Here is a 24050-nt window from a genome sequence, read left to right on the forward strand (position 1 = left end):
TTCCTTCTCGGATGAAGATAAACGTCTAAATCTTATCCTGTGGATTTTGAAACTAATCAGTCTCGCTCTCAGGCCACATCCTGTTCTTCAACCTGTTCCTCCACCTCTCCGGGAGGGATTGAGCTCACAAAGGAGTGATTAGTCCAGTATCTCAGACCTACCCTTGGGCCTGGTAATCTGTGTTAATCTTGCAGGGTTAGGTGGATGAGATTAATTCCCACTGACTCTCATGCTGTCTTTGCCTGGACGACCACCTAAAAATAAAGAAGGGAGACAGAGGCAAGCATCTGAATTAAGAGTTGTTAGGAATGGCTGAGTCATGTCTACGATGGTAATAAATGGTCTCTAGTCAATAAAGCTGGAATCTGAACTCTTCTTTCTCTCACTTTTAGGTTTTCATGGGGTTTTTCAAAGGATGTTTAAGACACAGAAGTTTAGGGGAAGTATTTTGATTTCCAATTATCAATTTTATCTATTGTTTCACAATATGGGTGTTGTGTGATTGAAACTGTATTTGTGATTAAAGGCTGGACAAACTTTACTTGCTTTGGCTATCAATGTTGCCGTCACTAAATTGTTTTTTATCAATAAAGAATGGAGACTTAGTGGGGCACCCTTATGCCTTCAGGATAACCCAAAGCATATTTTTACGATTCAAGATAATTTTCTTCTCTTTTACACATGTAATTACAGTATTATGTATTGGGGGCTGAGTGCTGCCAAAACACAGGTGACATACTACCAGTGTAGACACAGATGGAGCACTGAAGCTGCTGCTGCTCTGCTAACGTGCCGCTCACGCTACGTCTCCTGTGTAGACACGTCCCTGGTTTGAGTCTGGCTGGGGACCTTTGTTGCATCTCTTTCTCCTCCATTTCCTGGCATCCCCCCCCCCCCCCCAATCTCATGTACCATCGTTTTAATCAAATCTTTCTAATCAAAAATGATTATGTCACGTTCAGCTACACATTGGGGTTTAATTTGGTCCATCAAATCATCCCATGGTGTGAAACTATATTCCATACAGTACACTGAGGCAGTTATTGTGCTGCTTGACTTTTACTTAACTGTACATGTGTGGACATGATGACTCCATGCACCTGTCCATGTTATCAACAGCTGAGGCTTACAGATTAACCAATCCAGGCAAACAGCTTTGAGATATGAACTTAGTTTACTATCCCAGCGTACAGACAGCCTACAGAATATTATTTTGTATTTATTTTAGTAGAGTTTGGTGGGTAAATGCTGTTTTGACTGGTCTAACTGTCACTACAGAGACAGGAAAACCATGAATATATTCTCCACATTAAAACAGCAGGAGATTCACAGTTAATAAAAGTAGAATACGCAGTTTATTGCTTTCCTCTGTATCATTTCATCATGAAAAGCTGGAAGCTTTCCCCTCATGTATGTGATTGGAAAATCCAGCTGTTGTTCACACTCAACCTTTGATCAGCTTACAGTTGTGCAACCAAATAAAAATTAATAAACAGCTCGACTCACCATGTTTGTGACTCCGGCAGAGAGACACTTTGCGTTTCCTTCACCTCTCCTCGAGCAGGGATTCGGTTCCCTTCACCTTTCCCTCTGCGCTCCCTCATCACTCCCTCCTCCGTCTTGGGTGAGTTTCCCTCAGAAACCCACCCAGATTTCCCTCTAATCCTCACAAGTCCATCTGTTACTTTCCCTCCCCTTTGCGCCCTACAATGTGTCTATTCATCCATCCACACAGCTCTCTCTCTCTTGCTTTCTTCATCTCTCCTCCTCTCTTAGTGACAACCCTCCTGACCTCTGGTCCTACAGTGATTCATTTGACAGTATGGTATGGAACAGCTTGGATTGAGATGAGTGTAACAGTGTTATACTCTCAAGGTTTGTTCTGCTCTCTAAACTTCTTAACACAAAGTACAGTACAGCTGTACAGTATATACAGCTGCTGGCTTTAGGCAATCAAAGTAGTAGGTTGGATGCTGTTTTTTCATGTTGCTTTTGTGGAACTTTATACTGCAGTGTTAGCTTTGTTGTTATACAGAAGCCCGCTCGGTGGGCATGGGCATCAGAAGCTCACACGCAAAGCATCCTGATAATACATGTAGCCACTGCCAGCATGGCTCTGCGAGCAGGAGAACACTTTCTCGGTCAATATAGCATGCACGGAGCAATTTATTGCTTCAATTGACTACATTTACCATCAACACTGACTGGACATCAACATAAAATGTGGCAAAATGTCCCTTTAACCAGCTGCAGGTTGTCTTCCACAGTGCTTGTGCTGGTATATTAAAATCTCTCTTGATTCTTTGAAAACTCCTCAAACATTGGCATTAATAAATCACATATACAGTTTTGTTGCTTATTTTGGTCTTTTAAAAGACTTTCGTTTCTAAGTGGACATCCACATAAAACATGGAGAATTTTCCCTTTAACAAACAAGTTTGGTAATAGAGAGTTTGCAGGTTTAAGTCTTGTCTGCATCATTTAATATGTTTATTTTTCTCCTGTAACCCTGATATCTAATAGAAGAAATATTTACAGTAGAATTAACCAAGGGAACGTTTCCTTTATTTGACCCAGCAGGGATTCAGTCCACTTTTCTATGCTATTGTGTGACTCTACAGTTAATAGACTTGACCACTGGAGTCAAGTGGTCATTTCAGACCAGAAAAAAGGGAGGGAGAGGGAAAATTGTTATTATTCAACCTTTCAGTTACAGAGAAAATGCATTTGTGCCACTTTTACATTTTGATTCTCAAGCAAACTTACTGTAGTGCTGCTTTAATTTATTACTTTTAACCAACTATGTCTTCGGCCATGCTTTTACTCTGTATTGCTTTTCCTTAAAATGTCTACACTTTGCAAAAGTCATACTCTTTCAGCTGCTCTTTCTTTTACCCCTTAACATAAGATAGTAATCGTATGCTCTCAAGAACATGTTTTGTGGTGGTAATATTTTTAAGACCAGCACCATCACTTGTCTTATTACATCCCATAATTTTCACTTTTGTTATCTCTGGATAATACTGTAACTGTATTATCATGTGTTGAGTAAGTAAAGCTTTATTTGTATAGCACTTTTTAAAACACACAGTTACAAAGTGCTTCACACACACACATATGTCAAGATATCAATAGCTACAATTGTTATCTCAGGATAATTATTGTTTTCTTGAAATTTTATATGATCAGCATTTGTTATCTTGAGATAACAGGATGACTAAGTTGTGATCTTTAACTAATGGGCCTTAAAAATCAGCAGCCGTGGCCGCTTTCGCCTCATGTATTGTGACACACTTTGTGAATCCGTGCAAGGCATTTGCTTTTAACAAATTACAGAGGTTTAATTAATTAAATTAAACAGTTTGTGGTGATGAAACAAAGGTGGACTGGGGGGGGGGAGAATCACAATACATTTAGATCAGCAGGAAAAACTATTTTAGTTTGCATTAAGTAATCTGGCTTGCTTGTGTAAAGGCAACACAAGGACTCTGACCATCGTGTCCTAAAATAACACGTGCTGACTGTCAAATCCCCAATGTCCCCCCTGTTGTTTTTAGACACTAAGCTCCCTCGCCTTGAATGGGGAGACTCAGATCCGCCTCAGCAGTCAATCCTACATTTCCTCCTCTTCTCAACAAATTCTGTAATGGCAAATGACTCCACTTCCCTTACTCTCCTAAATTAATCAGGAGATGCAGTAAATGAATGAATGAATAAAACGGTCAAATAAACTGTAAAATTCAAAGATCCTCTCTTAAGACTTAAATTAATTCATAATTTATTTTTAGGTTTTTCCACCAAAAAACTCAATTAACTGATTAAAAATTAACTTAAACTTTCCCTCTTCAGCAGATGAATATGAAAACAGCCTTCTGATGTCAAACTCTGCACATACATCATTCTGCACGGTGAAGCTCAAACATCCAAATGAAACAACTTCACTTAAAAAACCCATTTTGTATGTGCACTGAAGACTTGATGAGACCATTCACATATGTGTAAATCAATTACTTATATATTTTAAAGCACTTAAGCAAATTTTATTTCCCTTCAGCAGAATATTTTTAAGGCTGTAGGCTTATTTTTAAAATGTTTAATAATCGAATGATGATGTGTCCCAATTTATTTTGCTTTCAATATGCAAATTACAATGGCATCAACTGGTAGCACATGAGGTGTTTCATGTAGAGTGACTGGAATATGTTGTGTCTAAATATGTGTGTATTTGTGGCCCTCTTGTGGTGACATTAGGCAAGTTCTTTATAGGTTGGAAGACAAAGTTGAGATCAAACAAATCCCCCAAAAAACAAGAGATTCATTTTAAAAATTGAGATTTGAGAAGGTACTGAGCTCTGCTATAGAAAAAGGCCACAATGCTGAAAAGATGCAGTGAGAACAGTAAGCGTGTCACCTATTGTACCATTTTATTTCTCAAATGTACTGTATACTGTCACAGTTTACATCATAGCTTTAAATTTAAATACACAGCAAAATAAATTCATGTCATACAAAATTAAATTTGAATAATAATAATAATAATAATAGTGTTATGGACTATTTTTTCATTCTCATCTTTCTCTACTAAACTTACTCAGTCAAGTTTCCCACCAAAGTTCACGTTTAAAAAGGAGTCAGAAATACATGAAAGACGTGTACAGGCCCACGAAACAGAAAAAGACAACAATTCAAGACTATGTGACCTCTTAGAAGACATTGGTCCCGTCTGCTTTCGGGGTGGCTTTGATTTACTGAACTGTGATGTTTTCACATCTCATAAACTACGACTAATCCTATACTGTTCACGTTTTCTAAGTCAAAATGCTTTAAAAATGTATCTTCAGCCACAAGGAAGCAGCTGTAGAGCTACATAAAGAAAAAGGTCAAGTGGAGCCTTTTTTACACATTTGCCTTTTCGTACAGGTGTGTGTTGAAATATTTCATTAATCACACGCTCCGAACAGATGGGGGGCAGGCACACGCACACATACACTTAGGGGAGGATCTGCTTAGACAGCATGCACATTAAAGACGTTGATATGTTCAAATTCGGTTTTTATTTAGCCAACACTGTAGCTAAACATCATACATTTCTGTTTCTTGTCTAATGCCAGAAGATACAGCGAGGAATGTTCAGTTACACAATGACTCCAGAACAACTACAAATCAAAACAGGGAAGAAGAGAAAGCCACCATTGGTTACTGAGTTGATTGATAATGCAGTGTTTGAGCAGCCAAGTCAGATTAAAGCCAATCATGCTTGACATCACATGTAATCAATACCATCAGGTGAACCTGTCTGATAATGACACTGTAAGTAAAGTTAACCTGAACTCGTCTTTGTTGGAGGCCACTGCTGCATTGTTGCATCAATAAATAATCAAGCAATAAATCAATCAATAAATAGATCAATAAATAGTTACTCATGATTGTAACACTCTAATATACAGTATATTTCAAGGTTTATCTGTGATTACTTCCATTATTTACATCAGCACAATATATATTGCACACACACTGCGTGCATACAGGTCAAACACACACACACACACACGCCGCCTTGTACAAACACATGCACACTTATTGAAAACCTACAGTGACGTCTTACCCAGATCAGTTCTGTCATTGTTTTACAGGTCCAGTCACAGAATCATACAACACTCACATCAACAGTAATTCTTCAGGATTTCCACATAGACACTCACACTTAGGTGCTCTCTGTTTCTTAGACTTGTGCATGAAAAAGACTGACTGATCCAATAGATTTGTTTCAAATAAGTACACAGTTTCACATATTTTGTGTTGATTTCTGTTAATATATAATGGTAAGTACATTTAAACCATGGCTTTTATATTAATTGGACATGTGTAGATCTCAAGGGGAGGCAAGTGTGAGCTGAGGAGCTTAATTAAATTGAGATTAAAGTGATTTTGCATGTTTTAGCCTGACAAGTCCTACACATAACTACTGGCCATTTTCCAACAGTATACGATGGAGGTTTATACTGTTTCTTACCTTCCAATGCCGCCATAGATTTCAGTCCACCAACCATTTATTTTTTGTTAAAGTAATGCTATTATTACTTGCTAGTTCAGTTAGGAGCAGGAACTCTCATGACTGAATTAGTCTCGTAAAGAATTTTGGAAACTCTTCTTTCTTGCTGCATTCAAGGATATTCTGACACCTGGAAATGGCCACATTGACTGAATCTTTTTAACAATATCAATATTTGCTTATTGTTTGTCTTCCAAGGACTTTGAATTGTCTTGTTGTTGAAAGGTGCTATACAAATAAATGTTTCTTGCCTTCCAATATGACTTTCCTTAACAGTCCCTGCCTACAAAACTGAAATAACATTTGATGGTATTATACGGTTGACAAAAATTATGATTGAAAATTCATAACATTATAAAGGTAACAAACCAATGGCTGCCTGGAAGGAACATTGGAAAGCAATCTAAAATCCAATGGCTATGTTTTAGAAGCATATACAGCAGATGCATTAAGAAGGCTACAACATGTAAAACTACCCAGTGTGGTCATCTAATACAATCCCTGTATCTGATAGGAAAGATTACATGTCAAGTTGTCAGAACAGGAATGGATTGTTGTTTTTGTTCACTGTCTCACCCAGCCCGCTGCCTGAGAGCCACTGCGGCTGGAAGGGGACTCCACCCCCGGCCTGTGGAGTGGATCCTCCCAAGTGAGCCACTCCTGCTTGGCGATTCCCTCCAAAGAAACTGGACTGACCCATTCCTGTTCCAAATAAGAGGGGGTCTGCCAAAGGATTCCCCACCAGAGATCCAGACTGCACCATTCCCACTCCTCCACAGGGGGGGTTCATGTTAAGTCCCATTTGTGGACTCCCTCCCACAGAAACGGATTGTACCATTCTAGTTCCTGAACACGGAGGAGCCACCTGAGCTGCCTGAAGCATATTTAAGCCAGAGTGAGACACCCCCATGGTATGGGATGGTAGCTGAAATAGGGGAGTTTCACTGACAGCATTGGCAGCTCCAAAAATGGGAGAAGGTGCACTAAAGGAGGGAGCAAGGGTGGAACCAAAAGGACTGCAGTATGGGGCTGATGTTTCAGGAAAGGACACCCCTGCAACAGCCCCTGGTCTGACCACAGATGTCATGCCCCTGGCTTTGAAAGCGCCTGGGAAATTAGGAGGTGTAACAGGAAGATGGAGGGATCAGGGGAAGGAGGAAGGGATGTACAGTTTGAAGTATTCCAGCAAAGAGAAAATGCACCAAAGCAGAGAGAGGGGTGAGAAGAGTTAAATATCTGCTGGTTAATATACACTAGTCTCTATATTAAACTTCAATAGGTCACACACACACACACACACACACACACACACACACAGAAAAACATCTATACACTACTGCGAGACTACGGGGTAGGGGTGGTTAGGCAAAACACAATAAGCTTTTCCATACAAACCTATTAATAAATATTTATTTGTCAGTCATAATGTCTCCACCCCCCTCTCTGTCTCTCTCTCTGGACTGAAGACTTCAGCTGAACAGTAGTGGAATGCATTTGAAACATCACCAGGAGATCATTTTTAGTATGTCAGTAATTTTCCAGTCTTTGACGTTGATCGTGCATTTGAATCAAGCGCACCACAAATAATTCCACATGAAGTTTTTGTCAGAAACGGTATTTTTCACCCAGAGTGAAGCATTTTTTCTGTCCTTACCAATGGCTTGTGTCTGGGCGGCGAGCGAGTTGACAAGGGGGCGCTGTTTGGGTTTGGGGTTAGAAGAAAATAGATCGTCCAAGTCAACAAGCGATGCCCCCGCAGAGCCCAGAAACGAAGCAGTCTTTCTATTCGTCTCCTTTTCCTGCGATGTTTGCTTTCCTGCAATAAAATAAAGGTCCAATTCTACTCTAAAAGGTGTTTTCTTTTGGGGACAGGTCAGGGAGGAAGAGAGAGCAAAGCGGAAGAGAAGTTTAATTGATTATGATTGTTAGCCAACTGCTGACTGATGGGAAGATGGAGGTGAAGTGGTGAATATGGAAAACGGTCACACATGCAAATGACCATTAAATGTACACATGAAAAGCGTATATTCATACATAAATGCAAATAAACACAGATGCAGGCACAAACAGACAGTTAAGTTTTTAGTCACCATTCTCAGCCGAGCACTAAGCCTGCTGGCATAGACTTCTACTGATTAAAAACAAGCAGAAATTTTAGCAGACTACTGCTAAACACAGAACAGATTTAGTTGATTTAACCAGAGCAGAACATGTTATAGCTGAGGACAAAGCAGACACTGAGGTGTTACTCTATGAATTATGGATGGATCACAGAAATATGCATTCAGGCAGCCTATAAAGTGCAATTTACCTGTCCCATTGCTAGGTGCGTTGTTCGGTGCACCCCAAGGATCACATTTTTTAGATGCTCCGTCTCCAAAGGGGTCACTAGATGGGGAGGAGTCTGCGGGCGGAGCCGGTGAACCCCACGCATCATCTGTGCTAACTGAAACTGCAGCTAAGCAGAGAAATAGAGCAGGCAGGGTCAATGGGGACAAAATGATATACAGAAGAGACCAATATTTCAGTCTAATGGCTTTGTTACTTCTGTGTTAAAATACTTTAAACATGAGGTTCACTTATTAGCTTTTTCTGGAGCTTTCAACCATATCACACGGTTTTCTTCAGCAACTGGAACTGGCCCAGGTGTCATCGTGTGACTTAAGTGAGGAACTTGGCGATGTAATAACAAGTGGATGCATGTGGGGGGAGACAGTAATCTCGGTCTTTGTTTAAAGATTGTCTGTAACGCCAGATGCAAATGGCCTCCTTGATCTTTCTCAAACTGTCCACTGACTCCTGGTTGATGACTTTGAGCTCTTCCCAGTTGATACTATGACTGGTTTTGATGTTTACAGATAGCTGATGTCTGCTTCCGGTGCCCTTTCAATCTCTTACTCGGAGTTCTTGCCATTTCACCAACAAAGTGTTCCCCACAGCTGTTGCGAGTGATGCTTAAAGGCTGCAGGAGGTATGGACTCCTTGTACCTTCAAGACTCTGGCTAGATATTCCAAAAGCCCAACTATGTCCCACTGGAAAGATTCTGGTGCCACAACGGTTACGTCCCCCCTTTATATGGCCACTTGTTATCACATGATCAAAGTTTTGATGACACCTGAGCAAGTTCCATTTGCTAAAGAAGGCCATGTGATACAGAAGAAAGCTCTAGTAAAAACTACTAAGAACCTTAAGTTTAGAATATTTTATCAAATAAATGTGTTCCCAAGTTCCAAGAATTAATCTTTATGCATTTATTTGTTTGTTTCTTACCTGGGGCTCCCCATGGGTCATTGTCCGGTTTGGATGCATCTCCAAATGCATCACAACTATCAATGGGGGAGGAGGCCCTTATCCCATCCCCCCAGGGATCTTCGGCCTTTCTTTCCTTTGGAGCAGATGGCGCCCCCCAGGGATCTGACCCGGTGGCGGGTGGAGGGCTAGCAGGGGCTCCCCACGCATCTGCACTGTCTTGGGGCGAGCTCACCAGAGGGGCATTGAAGGGATCTGAGGCATCATCTTTTGGTGGGCTAGATGGCACTGCGAATGGGTCTTCTTTAGGGGGTGCTGCTGGTGCACTGAAGGGGTCATCTTTTGTAGGTTTGGATGGCGCAGAGAAAGGATCCTCTTTAGGTGGTGTTGTTGGTGCAGAGAAAGGGTCGTCTTTTGTAGGTTTGGGTGGTGCAAAGAATGGATCCTCTTTAGGTGGTGTTGTTGGAGCAGCAAAGGGGTCATCTTTTGTTAGTTTGGATGGTGCAGAGAAAGGATCCACTTTGAGTGGTGTTATTGGTGCAGCAAAAGGGTCATCTTGGGTAGGTTTAGTTGGTGCAGAGAAAGGATCTTCTTTAGGTGGTGTTGTGGAAGCAGTGAAGGGGTCATCTATTGGGGCATTAAAAGGATCGTCTTTTGGGGTGTTGAATGGGTCATCCTTTGGGGTGTTAAAAGGATCATCTTTTGGAGCATTAAACGGATCATCTTTTGGAGCACTGAATGGATCATCTTTGGGTGCATTGAATGGATCATTGTTAGATGAACTGAAGGGATCTGGTTTATCTTTTGGAGCAAATGGATCTTCCTTGTCTTTGGGTGCATTGAAGGGGTCTGAACTATCTTTTGGTGCATTGAAAGGGTCATCTTTTGATGCACGAAATGGATCGGATTCATCTTTTGGTGCAGCAAATGGATCTTCGTCAGTTTGTGGTGCTGCAAATGGATCTTCATCAGTTTTAGTTGGAGCCCCCCAAGGATCACTGCTGGCTACTGTGTCAGTTGTGTCTGGTCTTGTGGGTGTGCCCCATGGATCTGTGGCCTCTTTAGGTTCTTTGGGGGTTCCCCATGCATCTGGTTTCACCTCCTCCTCGGCTTTCTCTCCTCCCCAAGCACCTCCTTTAACGCCATTGCCTTTGCCAGCATCCTCCCATTTCAGCTCGTCTTCACTCATCTTGGCCTAGAATATTACCATTGCAAAATTAGAAATGTAAACACAAACACTTACTAACGGTTTCATTAGTGGTGTAACTAAACCTCTCCTGTTTACACAACTCAAACAAGTTAACAGAACTTGTTTTATGATAAAGGCCCAAAATGCCAACTGAAACCAAAAACTCTCTGAACTAGTCAAAAGTATAGTCAAAAGACTAAAAGGTGCTTACACACAGCAGCTAGCTATCTGAAAGCACATAATGGGAGAGATTTTTTACTTTTTTGATCGCTTCTTTTTTGACTGAAGTTTGTGAACTCTGTAATCTCATTTCAAATGCTCTATTGTTTTACTGAAACTTTGCATTTGTTTTTGGTTGATCATTTTATGATTTATTTTATATATTGGGTGATAAATTCATCTTATCTATAGAAGGATACAATGAACGAGCAGGCAATGGTTTAGTGTCTCACAGGATATAGTGGATATAGTGTAATTTGTGAGGATTGTATCTCCTACCTATCATTAACGTGAGTCTCTCAGAGTACTCCTAAAAAAATAAGCTTCTTTAATATATATATATATATATATATATATAATATATATATATATATATATATATATATATATATATATATATATATATATATATAAATAAATAAATAAATAAATAAATAAATAAATAAATAAATAAATATAAAACAGAAGAAAGGCACAATGAACTGGTGTAGTAGTGCTATTGTGTCCACTTGCTGTAGCTGAGCACTGTACTTGCTATACGCTTACCCTTCTCTCTGCTTCTTTCTTCTCAGCTTCCTGTCGAAGACGCTCCTCTTTGCGGGCTGCAAAGGAAGCAGTCAAATCGGCCACTGAGGGTATATTGTCTAAGGATGGAAGCCCCGAGCCCCCAGCAACGTAGCATGGCTTGTAGTTGGGATCCTTGATTGCATCGGTTGATGAGGCTGATTAGAAGGGATGAAAAAGAGATTGAATGAGATTTGTGTGAGAGACACAGACAAATAAAGAGAATTATACTAAAATAGTTGAAACAATGGGTACTTAGCAGTGATACTTCAGGACAGAAGGGCTCACCAGCAGAGCTTTTTGATGTCTTCTCTCTGGTCTTGACGGCAAAGTCTCTCTCCTCCTTTAGTTTCTCATCGTCCTCCATAAGAACAAGGACAACCTTGGCCTTCTCTCTCACATTTGCACCCTGGGACAGATATGTTTAAATTAGACTTTGATTTGACTCTGACCATTTGAGCAAAATCCTATCTAAGCCTGAAAAACGTATACCCAAAACAAACCCCAAATGTTACAAGTCTTGTAAAACAAGACCAAACCTAACTACAGTCTAAATTTAACCAATAAATAAATAAATAAACTCTGACGTAAGCCCTTTGGGTCTAGTTAAGTCTGAAAGTTTCAAGCATTGTTACGCTGGAGAGCTACTGAAACAAGGCTTTCTTAAATTTGTTTGAGACAGCAAACCTAGACTGAATCTGTTTTCGTCCTTTAATTGTGAACCTGGCTTGGTGGTTAAAAGAAGTGTGACGATATGGATATTATAGTGCCAATAATGGGTAACCCTACCTTGTAATGGATACTAAAAGGCTGCATGCCTTGGACATTATCAGGAAGCATGTATCACCTGATCTTTGCCATCCTTTTCTACAAAGCGATACTCTGTGAGGGCTTTGACGATGTAGATGTTGTCTTTCATTTTCAGAAGCACACGATCGTCACCGGTCTTTAACAGGTATTCCAGCAGTGTCAGGGACTGGTATGAAAAAAGCATGACAGTGAACAAATTTATGTCAAACAAAAACGTATATGGCTGAAACAAAAATAAAGAGACAATCCAATTCCAACAGTTTTTTTTCTATATAATTGTGGAATTCATAGGACAAAACAACGATGAAAGAAACAAAACAAAATCTGTGTAAAATCACAGATTTGGTAGGAAAGGATAAGCAATATGTCAAAACATACAGCTTGCAGTGGATAGTAGACGTGTTGGGATATTTAAACGATCAATGAAGTTACGCTGCTGTGCCTCGTGCGTAAATGTGCACAGCATCTATCTTAATGGGGAGACGCCTCACCCTATTTTACCCACCAGCAACCCACCTGCTATTAATCAGAATGTTGCTTATTGGACATTGGCCATTCAGTGTCCTTCACCGTTAGAGATCCTCCCTGACCACAGCCGAGAAAACCTCCAGTGAAATTTCTTTGCTTTTTGTGCTCATGTTACTGTTCAGTTATGGTTTCTATTAAAATAGTCCTTCATTTACAAAAGCCCAATTTATTACAGCTATTACAGTTGCAAAAAAGTTGATCTGGAATTAAGAACAGGGTTTTTGTGACCCAAGATATACGCACAAGAAACAAGATTGTAGAAACATACTTGAATTGGTTTGTTCAAAAAAATGGTCATATTTAAGGATACTGAAAGTCAGTATAAAAATTTTGGCTGTTGACAGCCTCAGTACAAAAGCATCCCAGTTGGCTTTCAAAAGCCTGTATTGTTTAGTCCATGTATGAAGTGCTAGATAATAAGAAAAGATGGATTATGTACTTATTGTCCAAGGCCAGAGAAATGTTGATAAAGCTGTCAAAAACCCGTTTCAAAAAGAAAGCTACAGATGAATCTTCGGGTGACCTTATTTTATTATTATCTGGGTCTGGTGGTATAGGTACCCATCGACTATCAGTCTCTACAAATAATTGATGTATTTGAAAGTGTCCTGTTTCTATAAATATACTGAAATTTCAAGGTTGACATAACATTCACAATAATGACAGTGAAACGGCTGTTTAACCACAGTCTGAACACAAAGTAGGGGACTTGCTTGTGCATTGTTATTGTTACCTTGTGGATGTGTCTCCAGTTCTTGTCGTCTTTCAGGCGTTTCCAGAGCATCGTCATGATTTCGTTGCAGGCCACCACATTGTAGGTCAGATCGGAGATGTCAGCCATCTGAGAGCTGGATGGGCCCCATGGGTCATTAGACGTCGCCTCTCTCACCTGCAGAAGAAGCAAAGCAAGAAATATCAGCGCGAAGGAAATATAAGGTGGCGGCAGCCCAAAGGTCAGAAATGCCAGCTTGTGACAAAAAGACTCACAGTAAGAAACGGTGGCACCGGTTACAGTGTAGCAAGTCCTTCTTGCCATCATTTCATTTCATCTTGCTAACAAAAATGGTAAGTTATCTGTTCTGCCAGGTTATTACTGACCATGTTTCATCAGATCAGAATTTTAGCAAAAAACATATCCCTGACTCTAAAAACCTGAAGGTTAGGATTTAAGAGAATGGCTCACCGTGACTTAGAAGAACTGTATGTGTTTACTCTTGAAACTTTAAATGAATGGCTTGTTCCACCTCTTCAACTCAACTAACCTGGACATCCTTTCAAACTCATGTTGTACAGACAACAATTGTTCCAAACCACAGAACTGTATTTAAATGCCAAATATAAGATGTTCAATAACAATGCGTATAAAAAACGGGCTGCACAATTAAATCGAAATATTATCGAAATCGCAATATGGACAACTGCAATATCCAAAGTGCAGAAGCTGCAACTTTTTGATAAAAGGTAAAATGTGTGACAAAACAGCATTATAATGAAGTACTGTAGTGCTGCAGAGATGCCCTGGCCTACAAATCGTGTTCTCCAGATGTAAGAAAACAATAGAAAATTGAAAATGAAAATTGTGATGCAAAAATGATCGATCCCACTAATAGTGAATCATATTGCAATCGTAGTATCTGTCTAAATAATCACAATATGATTTTTTTTTTTTTTTACCATATCGTGCAGCCATAGTATAAAATGATGCACAGTAAATCTAAAATGTGTCACTGGTTATAAAAAAATTTGGCATCTTGGGGTGTGCTAGTGGCCTACAGGCTTAAGACGCTGAACATGTAACTGAAATGTTCATGTTTCACGTATGGCCAGGGATTTTTGGTGCGTGTTTTCCCCCATCTTTCTTCCTGCTTTTCCTGTCACCTCTCCACTATCTCCTATCTAATAAAAGCAAAAGTGTTCCAAAAATCCATTAAAAGAATGCATCCTGAACCAAACAAAGAATACAACGAGAAAGCATTTTATTTTCTGATAGAGGGAAAATTTTGCTGAAATAGTGGAAATATTGGGGTTCACATAGTTCTTCATCTCTTGATTTCAGTTTCTCTTACCTTGACCTCAGCCTCAGAGTAGTTCTGGACCAGGTTCTTCAGCTGTCGGCGGAGCATAGAGGATGTCATGGTGTCTGGGGAGGAGGTGGGGAATCAAACCACCGCAATCTGATTCAGAGAAAACTTGTCAGCAATGCTGCATGCTTACAGAGAACTGGAAAACAAGGATCCACAACCATACACACATGCTTACACATAAAATAACACATACAAACACCCATACCTTTTGTAAAGTCTGGCTGTGCTGTCAAAGACTTATTTTTATGTTGTTTGATTGCAGTTGCTGGCTCAGTGAGAGTACATCCTGCTGGTCTCTCTTCCTCCTGACTGCATTGACTTGTCTCAGGATGTCAGAAACCAGATCCTTCAGCTGCAGGGAGGAACCAGTCAACATAAAAAAAAAGAGCTGAGGCATGGGTTGGCAGGCACTGACTGACAATGGCAAGCAGTCAATTATGAATGCGTGATTGCAAAGCTAGACTAGAGGTGTGCCTACACCTGCTGTATGTGACAGCTCATATCTGTTAGTCATAATCATTGCGACAAACACAGATCCTCATCTAGGTTAGCTATCTGGCTAAGCTACAAGCTAGTTAGCTGCCAGCATCCTGGGGCAGGTGTGAGAAAATATAAGCTAAAACCTGATTTATAGTGCACCCGGATGATTAGTGTGAGCCATATCAACTGTAAGTCGACGTGCTTGCAAGTAACGTATCTGTCAGGAGTCACACATCGCGTTTTCAGGACCTCGGAGAGCGACTGAAGACGACCAGCAGACGTCAATATGGCTAACGGTCGAGCGTTGTGTTAAGCCAGCAACAATCAGCTTAAATATCGGACTTTGGCGATCAACGGAAGGGTTACATTTCGAGAAACAGTCGCTGCTTTTAGTTCAGAATAACGCTCACTGGTCGCGCGTTATTTCGTGTATTACATATGCGTATTTACAGCAATACTAAAGCACTAACCCCGGGTGGATCTTCAGGAGTCTTCGAGGAGACGACACGACACGACGCTACGGTTTCCGCTTCCGCAGTTTTCAGCACCTGCAAGTCCACGCCCCCTAACGATACATTTTTTTTATTTTTACTCAGTTAAATACCCATTTCTGTTAACCAGTTCGGCGTCTTTTATTCTTAAATTGAAAAATAACGCTGTCTGGCGGTTAGGACGTCGCAAACCAGACACACACACACACACACATAGCACATACACACGCACACCCGCACACACACCTCAGAAAAGGACCGAATAAATGAGTCACAACCACAACTCCCACATCAATAACAGTTGATTCAAGATGGCGGCCGAGGGCGAGTACGAGTCGATCCTGTGCGTGAAACCCGATGTCAACGTTTATCGCATCCCGCCGCGAGCTTCAAATCGCTCATACAGGTAATGAAATAACTGTCGGTCGTTAATGGCGCTGTGAAATATGATTTAACGGTGTTTGGTGTCGCTCGGTGTGGGCATTTCACTTTCCCTGCTCGCCGCCAGTGCATGCCTTTCTTTATGGCTTTATGTTGTGTTTTTTTTTGGAAGACCGGAGATGAAAATAACGTTTCCAGATGTAAAGATGCAGCCACGGTTAAAACCGTTGGCCGGTCGTCCGTGCCGCTTTGTTGTTCAGGGCGGCTGAGCTGTCAGAGATGTGACGGGGGTATTTGTCATCATGCCGGCCGGGGTCGAAACGGGCGGTTTGCCAGGACTGTCCCACTCGCCTGTGTGACAGCTTGGATATCCTCCTTACACACTGAAACTACTGAATTGAGAAATGCCGTTTTCAGGGTTTTCTGGCTGGATAGTTTCTGCTTGAGGTTGTCATTACAGATTAAAACTTTATGTCTACCCTTTGGTAGACATGCAGGCGCATTGGAGACGGTCTGTAAACATAGTCTGGATGGGCATGCAGGGAGAGATCACACCAAATAATCATAAAATGTTCATTAAGAAGCTTTACATAGATCCATAAGGCCACCGGCACCATCATATTATATACATTTTTGCCCCATTTGAGATAGCCTACAGTAGTTAAGAAATTAGAAAGAGAGGTGAAGTCTAGTGAAGGTTTGCCCACCTTTTTATATTTATGTCTAAACCATTATAAATTAATACATAACTAGTATTGTAAAATTAGTTTTAAATTAGTGGGTTCCAACCCCTAAAGGTTTCCCAAGATAAATCTGAATTGACCCAAGATGAATAAAGGGATGAGGGAGGTAAAAAAAACAAACAAAACGAAATTTAAGTTTAATTTAGCAACTTTTCTCAAATTTTTGCTTTTTTTTCTTGTGTACTGGAGACTTGCACCTCTTTGTATTTCTAAAAGTCCTTCAAATGAAACAAAAACCTGTCTTTGCTTCAACTGCTCATAACTCACATCCACCCCTTTTTAAGTGGGTTCACAAGTACTTAATATTAAGGGGTCACAAGCCAAAAATGTTAGGAATCACTGGTGTAAGTGGTAAGATCTCTCTCTGTAAAACATTTTAATACTTTCCTGAAAAATGTAATTATGATATGTTGTCTGTGATATTCTCTCGACTTTATATTGATTTTAATGTTCTGTTACTTGACTAATCAATAGCGTCACTCATTCTCTCATCGTGGTAGTATCATGCAAAATGCTGTAATGTGTTTTGGACGATCAGATGTTTTAAAACTATGGTTATTGAAATCCAGAGTTCACTGGTTCAGGGTTTCCACTGTGACAAAGAGAGACAACATATTCTTTGTTAAACAGATAGTTAGATAGTTAATATGTCAGTCAGTGTCCTGTTAATATATACATTTTTTAAGAGTAAAGTTTTAGTTCAACACCCTGTTTGTCTGCAGGGCAGCTGACTGGAAGCTGGATACTCCAGACTGGTCTGGACGAATGAGGGTCACAGCCAAGGGCCAAGTGGCGTACATCAAACTGGAGGACAAGGTCTCAGGTATGACTTTGTCGTGTATTATACTTAAAAACTCCCATTACGTGACACTCAGTTACATTACAGCCCACATGAGTCAACTGTACATTACTTTCCATGTACAAATCTTCAGAAGCCCAGTGTTAGCTTGGTGATAAATTGGTTACCTGTCCAAGTTGTACCCCCACATAGGCTCCAGCCCCCAGGGACTCTACCCAGGATAAACGGTTTAGAAATTAGATGGATTGATAAATGGATGGATTATTCACTGATTTGACACATTTTCACTATTTAGCTTGTCATTTTCCCTCCTGTCCTGCAGGGGAGCTGTTTGCCCAGGCACCAGTTAAGGAGTATCCCGGTGTTGCAATGGAAACGGTCAGCGACTCCAGCCGATACTTTGTTCTGCGGATACAGGATGACAATGGTGAGAATGTGGATTTTATGAAAACGATAATATGAATTATTTTTTGGTCCCCCACAACTCAAAACTATTTATCAAGCTTGCCTGTTTGAAGGCCCTAAATCCCCTTTTAAGCAAGTTAATTTGAAGAAATGTTTGTTGTCTGTTGTTCATGTCATTTACTGTAACGTCATCTCTTGTTCACAGGTCGCAGTGCTTTCATAGGAGTTGGCTTCGGGGACCGAGGGGATGCTTTTGATTTCAACGTGGCTTTGCAGGACCATTTCAAGTAAGCACCGACTGGGTGGTTTCAGTGTAAAATGGCGATTACTGTCTTTCTCCTTGAAAACAAGATGCTGTCTTTGAGATATACAGTACTGTACAGTAGTTGTGGAAAGCTGCATGCTATAGCTTTTCTAAAAACTGCTGAGATGCATTGTTTATTTCTGTATTCGTGCTGATGTGATGAGTGTCTCTGCCTCCCTGCAGATGGGTGAAACAGGAGAATGAAATCAGTAAAAACGCCCAGCTCGGGGATTCGGGACCAAAACTGGACTTGGGCTTTAAAGAGGGACAGACCATCACACTCAACATAGGGGTGAGAACCAGTTTGTGAAACATCAAAATGTCCAGCTTTCACTACATTTTCAAAACATTTAAAATAAAATGAGATTGTTGGCGAGTGTAGAAAGTAATGGTCTTTTAGTCAGTGGTTTTATAATTGAATTAGCTTGCAAATAGACATAATAAATCAGAAATGACGCATGCATTTATTTACTTAAAAATAACTTCATGCTTCCTATGAAACTTAAAATGGCGGTCAAGTGTAACTGGAGATCTGAAGCGTTGAGGACCAGTTGTAGCTCACAAGTGCATGTACCCTATAAATAAAATTAAAAAAAATAAATCACATGGCTCTTAAAACTCAAGTTTTCTCATTCTTCTTCAGTCAGCACTCTGTCAGTTACATCATTTGTCCTCAAAAGTCTTTTGGTTTCGCAGCAGTGAAACAAAAACACAGGATAAAACACAGGGAAATAAAAATAAGTGTAAACATAGTTGTGTTAAAAGGAATTAAGCTAAATGCCATGCAAAGAAACTGGTGGTTAAAACTCAAAGGAAAAGCGTTTTACTTTTCTAAAACCTTCAGGAACGTCAGAGATGTTTTCTTTTCTTCTCAAAAACGTACTTTTTCTCTTCTCTGTCTCTAGCAAGGTAGAAAGAGGGATAAACCCCGCCCACAAAGCTCAGGGGGGTTTGGACTCCTCCCACCACCACCTGGAGGCAAGATAGCCCCGCCTCCTTCGTCAGGTTCATCCAATCACAACATAGTCCCCCAGAGGGGCGGCACAGCAACAGGTAGATGGCACTCTCAGTCAACTTAAATCTGCACCAGGCTGTGCCTAAATGTAAATTACTTTCTGTGCATCAGTTTTTTTTTTTTTTATTATGAGTGATCATAGCCAACATGTGCATTTACTTTACAAATAGAGCAATTAACCTCTTTGCAGTTTTTGGCTGTGGGATACGACTGTATTTTCACATAGGAGTCTTGTGCAGCTTTAACCTATAAGAGTGACCTATTTTCTTAATAACTGCGTTAATTAGTTGCTGTTAAAGGAGTCATTCGTTTTAGAGCTTCAGGCTGCAGAAAATGAAGTGAAATGTGTGTCAGTTTGTAAGCTACTTTTAATGAGCTCTGCATTTCCCTCTGTATCTCTGTCAGGTTGCCTGTTGGAGCTGGACAGTAGCAACTCTAACACAGTGGTTCAGTCAAACCCTAGTTCAGATCTTTGGGGAGACTTCTCTGCTCCTGCAAGGTAGACAACTTATTTATTGTAATATACGCCCATATGTGACTCCGGCAAGACTTTGCACAAGGTTTTGGAATTTGGCTGCAGGGATTTGCTCCCATTCAGCCACAAGAGCATTAGTGAGGTCCGACGCTGATGATGGGTGATAAGGTCTGGCTTGTAGTCGGTGTTCCAGTTCATCCCAAAGGTGTTGCATGGGGGTTGAGGTCAGGGCTCTCTGCGGGCCAGTCAAGTTCTTCCACACCAAACAAAGTTCTTGACAGAGAAATTTGAAATACAATTAAATAATTCAAATGTAAATAAATGGGTAAATAGCTGGAGCAGACAAAATGAAGTGATCATGTAGTCATATTAATATTCAAGGGGACTCAAACGCATTTGTAAAAAGATGGAAAAGATCTGACAGTGAGGGGTAAACTGTTCCATAGTCTCTGAGTAGAAGAATGTATGTCGAAATGAGTGTCTACATACAATTGGCCATGTAATGTGAATGCAGTTGCTATGTAATATGTTTCAGGAAAAAGTGTATTTTTAAATTTTGTGCATATTATACATTATACATAGCATTTTTGTTCAGTATGAACAGGAGCACCGGTACTCATCTGTTAGGAGCTTGTACATTCAGCTCAGAATGAAATCTGTGTTTAAAATGGCATCTCTTACTGTATTTAAAAAAATAAAATAAATTGTAGTAAGAAAGGTCATGACATGCAAAACACTGGAACTGTGCTTTAATAACTGATATGATGTTATCAGAATACATAGAAAAAAACTAACATTACTTTATGTGTTTTCAGCTCCGTTCCATCACGACCACAGGACACCGGAAACTGGATGCAGTTTTGAGTCGTCGGCTATGACGTCGGTTGTGATTTCCATCTCACCTGCATCTGTGTCTGTAGCTTACTGTGCATCACACTGAGATTAACTCCCACACACTGATCCCAAAGCAGAGACGTGAAACACCACCGAGCTGTAGAAACAACTCATGACATCGTTGCTTTCAGAAAGAATCGTCGTTCTTTCAAATATTCTTGACAGGAAATGAAGCATTAATCTGTTAAAGCCATTACATGATATGAGCCATTTCCAATAATATTTAAGGGCTATGTGTGACGTCCTGAGAGGCAGGTGTTCCTCTTTTATGTATCTGCATCACCTCCCCAATAGATGGCTCTCTGGACAGAGCTTTATCTTTGATCTGGCATGTTTATGTCACTACAACAGCTCCCCCTGCAGGCACTGCAGAGTGCTACATCTCAAGAAAAAGGCACCAGTGCTTTCCGTAACCTGCTGTGAATAATGTGCAACGAGCTACAAAGCTCAGCTTAAGTGAAGGCTACATTAACAGTAAGACACAAATCAAAGTAGAAATTCAGACATTTTCTTTATTGCTCTACAATTGGCACTTAAATCTTATTTTTGTCAGCCTTATTATTTCCGAATAATGAAATAGAGATTACATAATTTTCCTGAATAATTTTGAAATTACAGCAGCGGCCTGTCTAACTTGTTTAAATATAAATGCTAAAGAAAGAACAGTTTGAGACACATAACACTATTTTACCTCATTTGCAAGAGTTTGTCACTAAGAAAAGTAGGATTAAATGACTGACTTGTACCCACCATCACACTGTGAATTGTGGAGTAGTACAGCCTTGTCCACATGTCTCAAAATTTCTGTATTTAAAATAACTACTGTAGGTCTGAAGTGTGGTTTGATTACATAATGGCAATGTAAGTGGATTTAAAGATGCAACTTCAAAATGTTCAGATTAGCTTTGCTTTGTGGGATATGAAAACTAAATAGTCAAGATGTCAAATCTTTTCTGAACTCAGATGCAATCCTCTGATAAAATCACCTTTATCATGCCATCTACCGGTATTTATCGCCAATTATGGATTGTAAAGTGTTTAGTGTGTATCACTGAGCTCACTTAAAGTGGGATGAGATACTGTGGGAAGAATGTTTTAAGATATGTTCATGGAAATATACGGGGTACATTAACATTCCTTTCTGGCGTATTACATCTATAAATTTATGTTTACAATGTAAAACCATATTTGTGTTTGCTACCAGGTGCTTGTTATCAGCAGACTTATTTTATTACAACTGAAATAAGTATCCACATCCAGACATGTATTTATTACTGTCAATTATTTACATTTTACATACTTTTACTGTTTTTTTTTTTTTTTTTAAGAATTAAATAAGCTAAGTATTAAATATAACACATTTTGCTGAATTTGGCAGTGGGTGTAAATTAAAACTACTTAAATACTTGCAGGCCTTCTTCACCCCAATCATTTTTTATTTTTATTTTTTACCTGTGTCTCATCCCAATTAACTTGCCCATTTCCAAAATCCAGTTGAATTGAATACACGAGGTAAACCAGAGCAGGAATGTAGGACTAGTTATCAGAAAGTCCGATTTGGTTTTGAAAATCAGTTACTTTACTTAAGGCCCAATTTTGAGATCAGAGGGAAAATCTAATGTGGGGATGGTTTGCAAGTAAATCTCTGCTTCACGTTTCGCATTAAATATGTAGTAAACTATTAATGTCCACCAGATTTACATTTAGATGTTAAGAGAGCTACATCCCCTGCACCTCCCAAATGGCCCCCTTCTGTAACAACCAGTCATATGACGGTGTAGTTCCTCATTCGTCCAGGAATGTTCCATCGTAGAAAAGGTTTCAATCGTAGTCATCTGATGACTACGATTGAAACCTTTTCTACAACCAGTCATATGTTAAAGAGAAAAGAGATAAGGTGAATGAGATGACTTACCCACCTCATTCTAATGTGCTGTTCACAGCACAGAAGAAGGGTTTCAGTTACAGTGGAAGGAGGCTGATTGCTGCAGAAGTGCATATGCTATCAATTTACCTGCTTTTTCATGTTTGTGAAATGACCATTTGGCTTTTTAACAGGCAAAATGTTTAGGGAGCTGCAGTTACCTGCAAAAAAAACAGCCCTGTTGTGAACTCATGACCTTCAGTACTAAATATTGTTTGTTCAATGGAAGTAAGAATAGATCTTGATAAACAAGTAAATACAGTTCCAGATGCAGAAGCTGTTCAACACGACTCTGAAACAGTACTGAGGTTTGACAGCAGCTTTTGACAATCTGAGGAAAACATTTGGAACTTAAAGGAGTAGTTTGACTTTTTTGGAAATACGCTTTCTTGTTGACATTTAGATGAGAAGATAGATACTACTCATGTCTGTGCATTTAATATGAAGCTAGAGCCAGCAGCCGAGTATATTAGCTTAGCTTAGCATAAAGACTGAAACAGTTGTAAACAGCTTGCATGGCTCTGTCCAAAAGGAACAAAATCTGCCTAGAAGCACCTCTAAGTCTCACTAATGAACACGCTGCATCTTGTTTGTTTATATTTACTAAACTTTACTATTCCTTTAATTTATTTTAATCCTGAGTGACATTCTACCTTAAAGAATGAGCCTACCTTATGCCGTTATCCCCGTGTGGCTTATTTCAGACTGTAAAATGACATCAAAAATGCTCTTTTACTGAACCCACGTGTACTGTTAAAGATCTGAACACACCAGTCTCAGGACTGAAGGTGGGAAAAACAAAATGATTGTGTTACTTCATCTGATGAATGTCTTGGCAGCAAATGATATGTTAATTCTTGTGCTGAAAAGGCTTTGGCTGATTGTGAACTTAGATGGTGTTTACAGGACGTTGACATGAATTGTCAAAAGCATTTCTTGACTGTGAATTAATTTGTTTGCATATATTTTCAGGGTTTGCTGTGATCAAATCACATGAAGTGTATTTAACTGGCATTAAGATATAATGCTGACCGATATGATATGCTGATATGTGTGTTGTGTTTACATTGCTTGTATTGCTGGCTAAAATATTAAAATATCTCCCATTTCTCACGCATTCCACACTGGCTGTAAAATCACTGGACTAACACTTTTGATTTATGACCAATTTAATGAGAAAGAGGCAATAAATCCTTTCAAAGGATGTTTGATGTCTTGTTCTTATTTTGAATACTGCAATATCTCAAATAGTTAGATCACTAATAAATTCACATTCAAACTGCTGCGGGAGCAATTGTGTTTCTTACAGGTATAATCTGAATTATTTCTCTTTTGCTAGATTTTAATGAGCATTGGTAGCAATCCTGAAGGTGATGCCAAAACTCTGGTGTGATAAACCGTTTACATCAGTGAGCCCTGAATCATTGCAAAACCAATCAGTGC

General features: G+C 39.8%; 2 protein-coding genes across 3 annotated transcripts; one reads left to right on the forward strand and one right to left on the reverse strand.

The window, feature by feature from the left end:
• Positions 1 to 5035: 5035 nt before the first annotated feature.
• LOC122864177 (epsin-1-like) lies at positions 5036 to 15802 on the reverse strand. Of its 2 annotated transcripts, none has more exons than XM_044171347.1 (11): positions 15647 to 15802; positions 14902 to 15048; positions 14679 to 14752; positions 13346 to 13501; positions 12122 to 12250; positions 11563 to 11683; positions 11257 to 11432; positions 9324 to 10497; positions 8364 to 8510; positions 7707 to 7868; positions 5036 to 7159 (listed from the first exon to the last, which is right to left on the reverse strand). In XM_044171347.1, the coding sequence occupies exons 3-11, from the start codon at positions 14745 to 14747 to the stop codon at positions 6588 to 6590; spliced, it is 2706 nt and encodes a 901-aa protein (XP_044027282.1). In that variant the 5' UTR covers positions 14748 to 14752; positions 14902 to 15048; positions 15647 to 15802; the 3' UTR covers positions 5036 to 6587. The 2 variants fall into 2 exon arrangements, with proteins under 2 accessions (XP_044027282.1, XP_044027281.1); XM_044171346.1 differs by having other exon boundaries at positions 14679 to 14786; positions 15647 to 15801.
• Positions 15803 to 15833: 31 nt separating this feature from the next.
• On the forward strand, positions 15834 to 23811 carry necap1 (NECAP endocytosis associated 1). Its single transcript, XM_044171348.1, has 8 exons — positions 15834 to 16073; positions 17514 to 17614; positions 17913 to 18017; positions 18201 to 18282; positions 18483 to 18591; positions 19205 to 19352; positions 19720 to 19813; positions 20605 to 23811. The coding sequence occupies exons 1-8, from the start codon at positions 15979 to 15981 to the stop codon at positions 20651 to 20653; spliced, it is 783 nt and encodes a 260-aa protein (XP_044027283.1). The 5' UTR covers positions 15834 to 15978; the 3' UTR covers positions 20654 to 23811.
• The last annotated feature ends 239 nt before the right edge of the window (positions 23812 to 24050 follow it).

The sequence above is a fragment of the Siniperca chuatsi genome, linkage group LG17, assembly GCF_020085105.1.
Source record: "Siniperca chuatsi isolate FFG_IHB_CAS linkage group LG17, ASM2008510v1, whole genome shotgun sequence".
NCBI lineage: Eukaryota > Metazoa > Chordata > Actinopteri > Centrarchiformes > Sinipercidae > Siniperca > Siniperca chuatsi.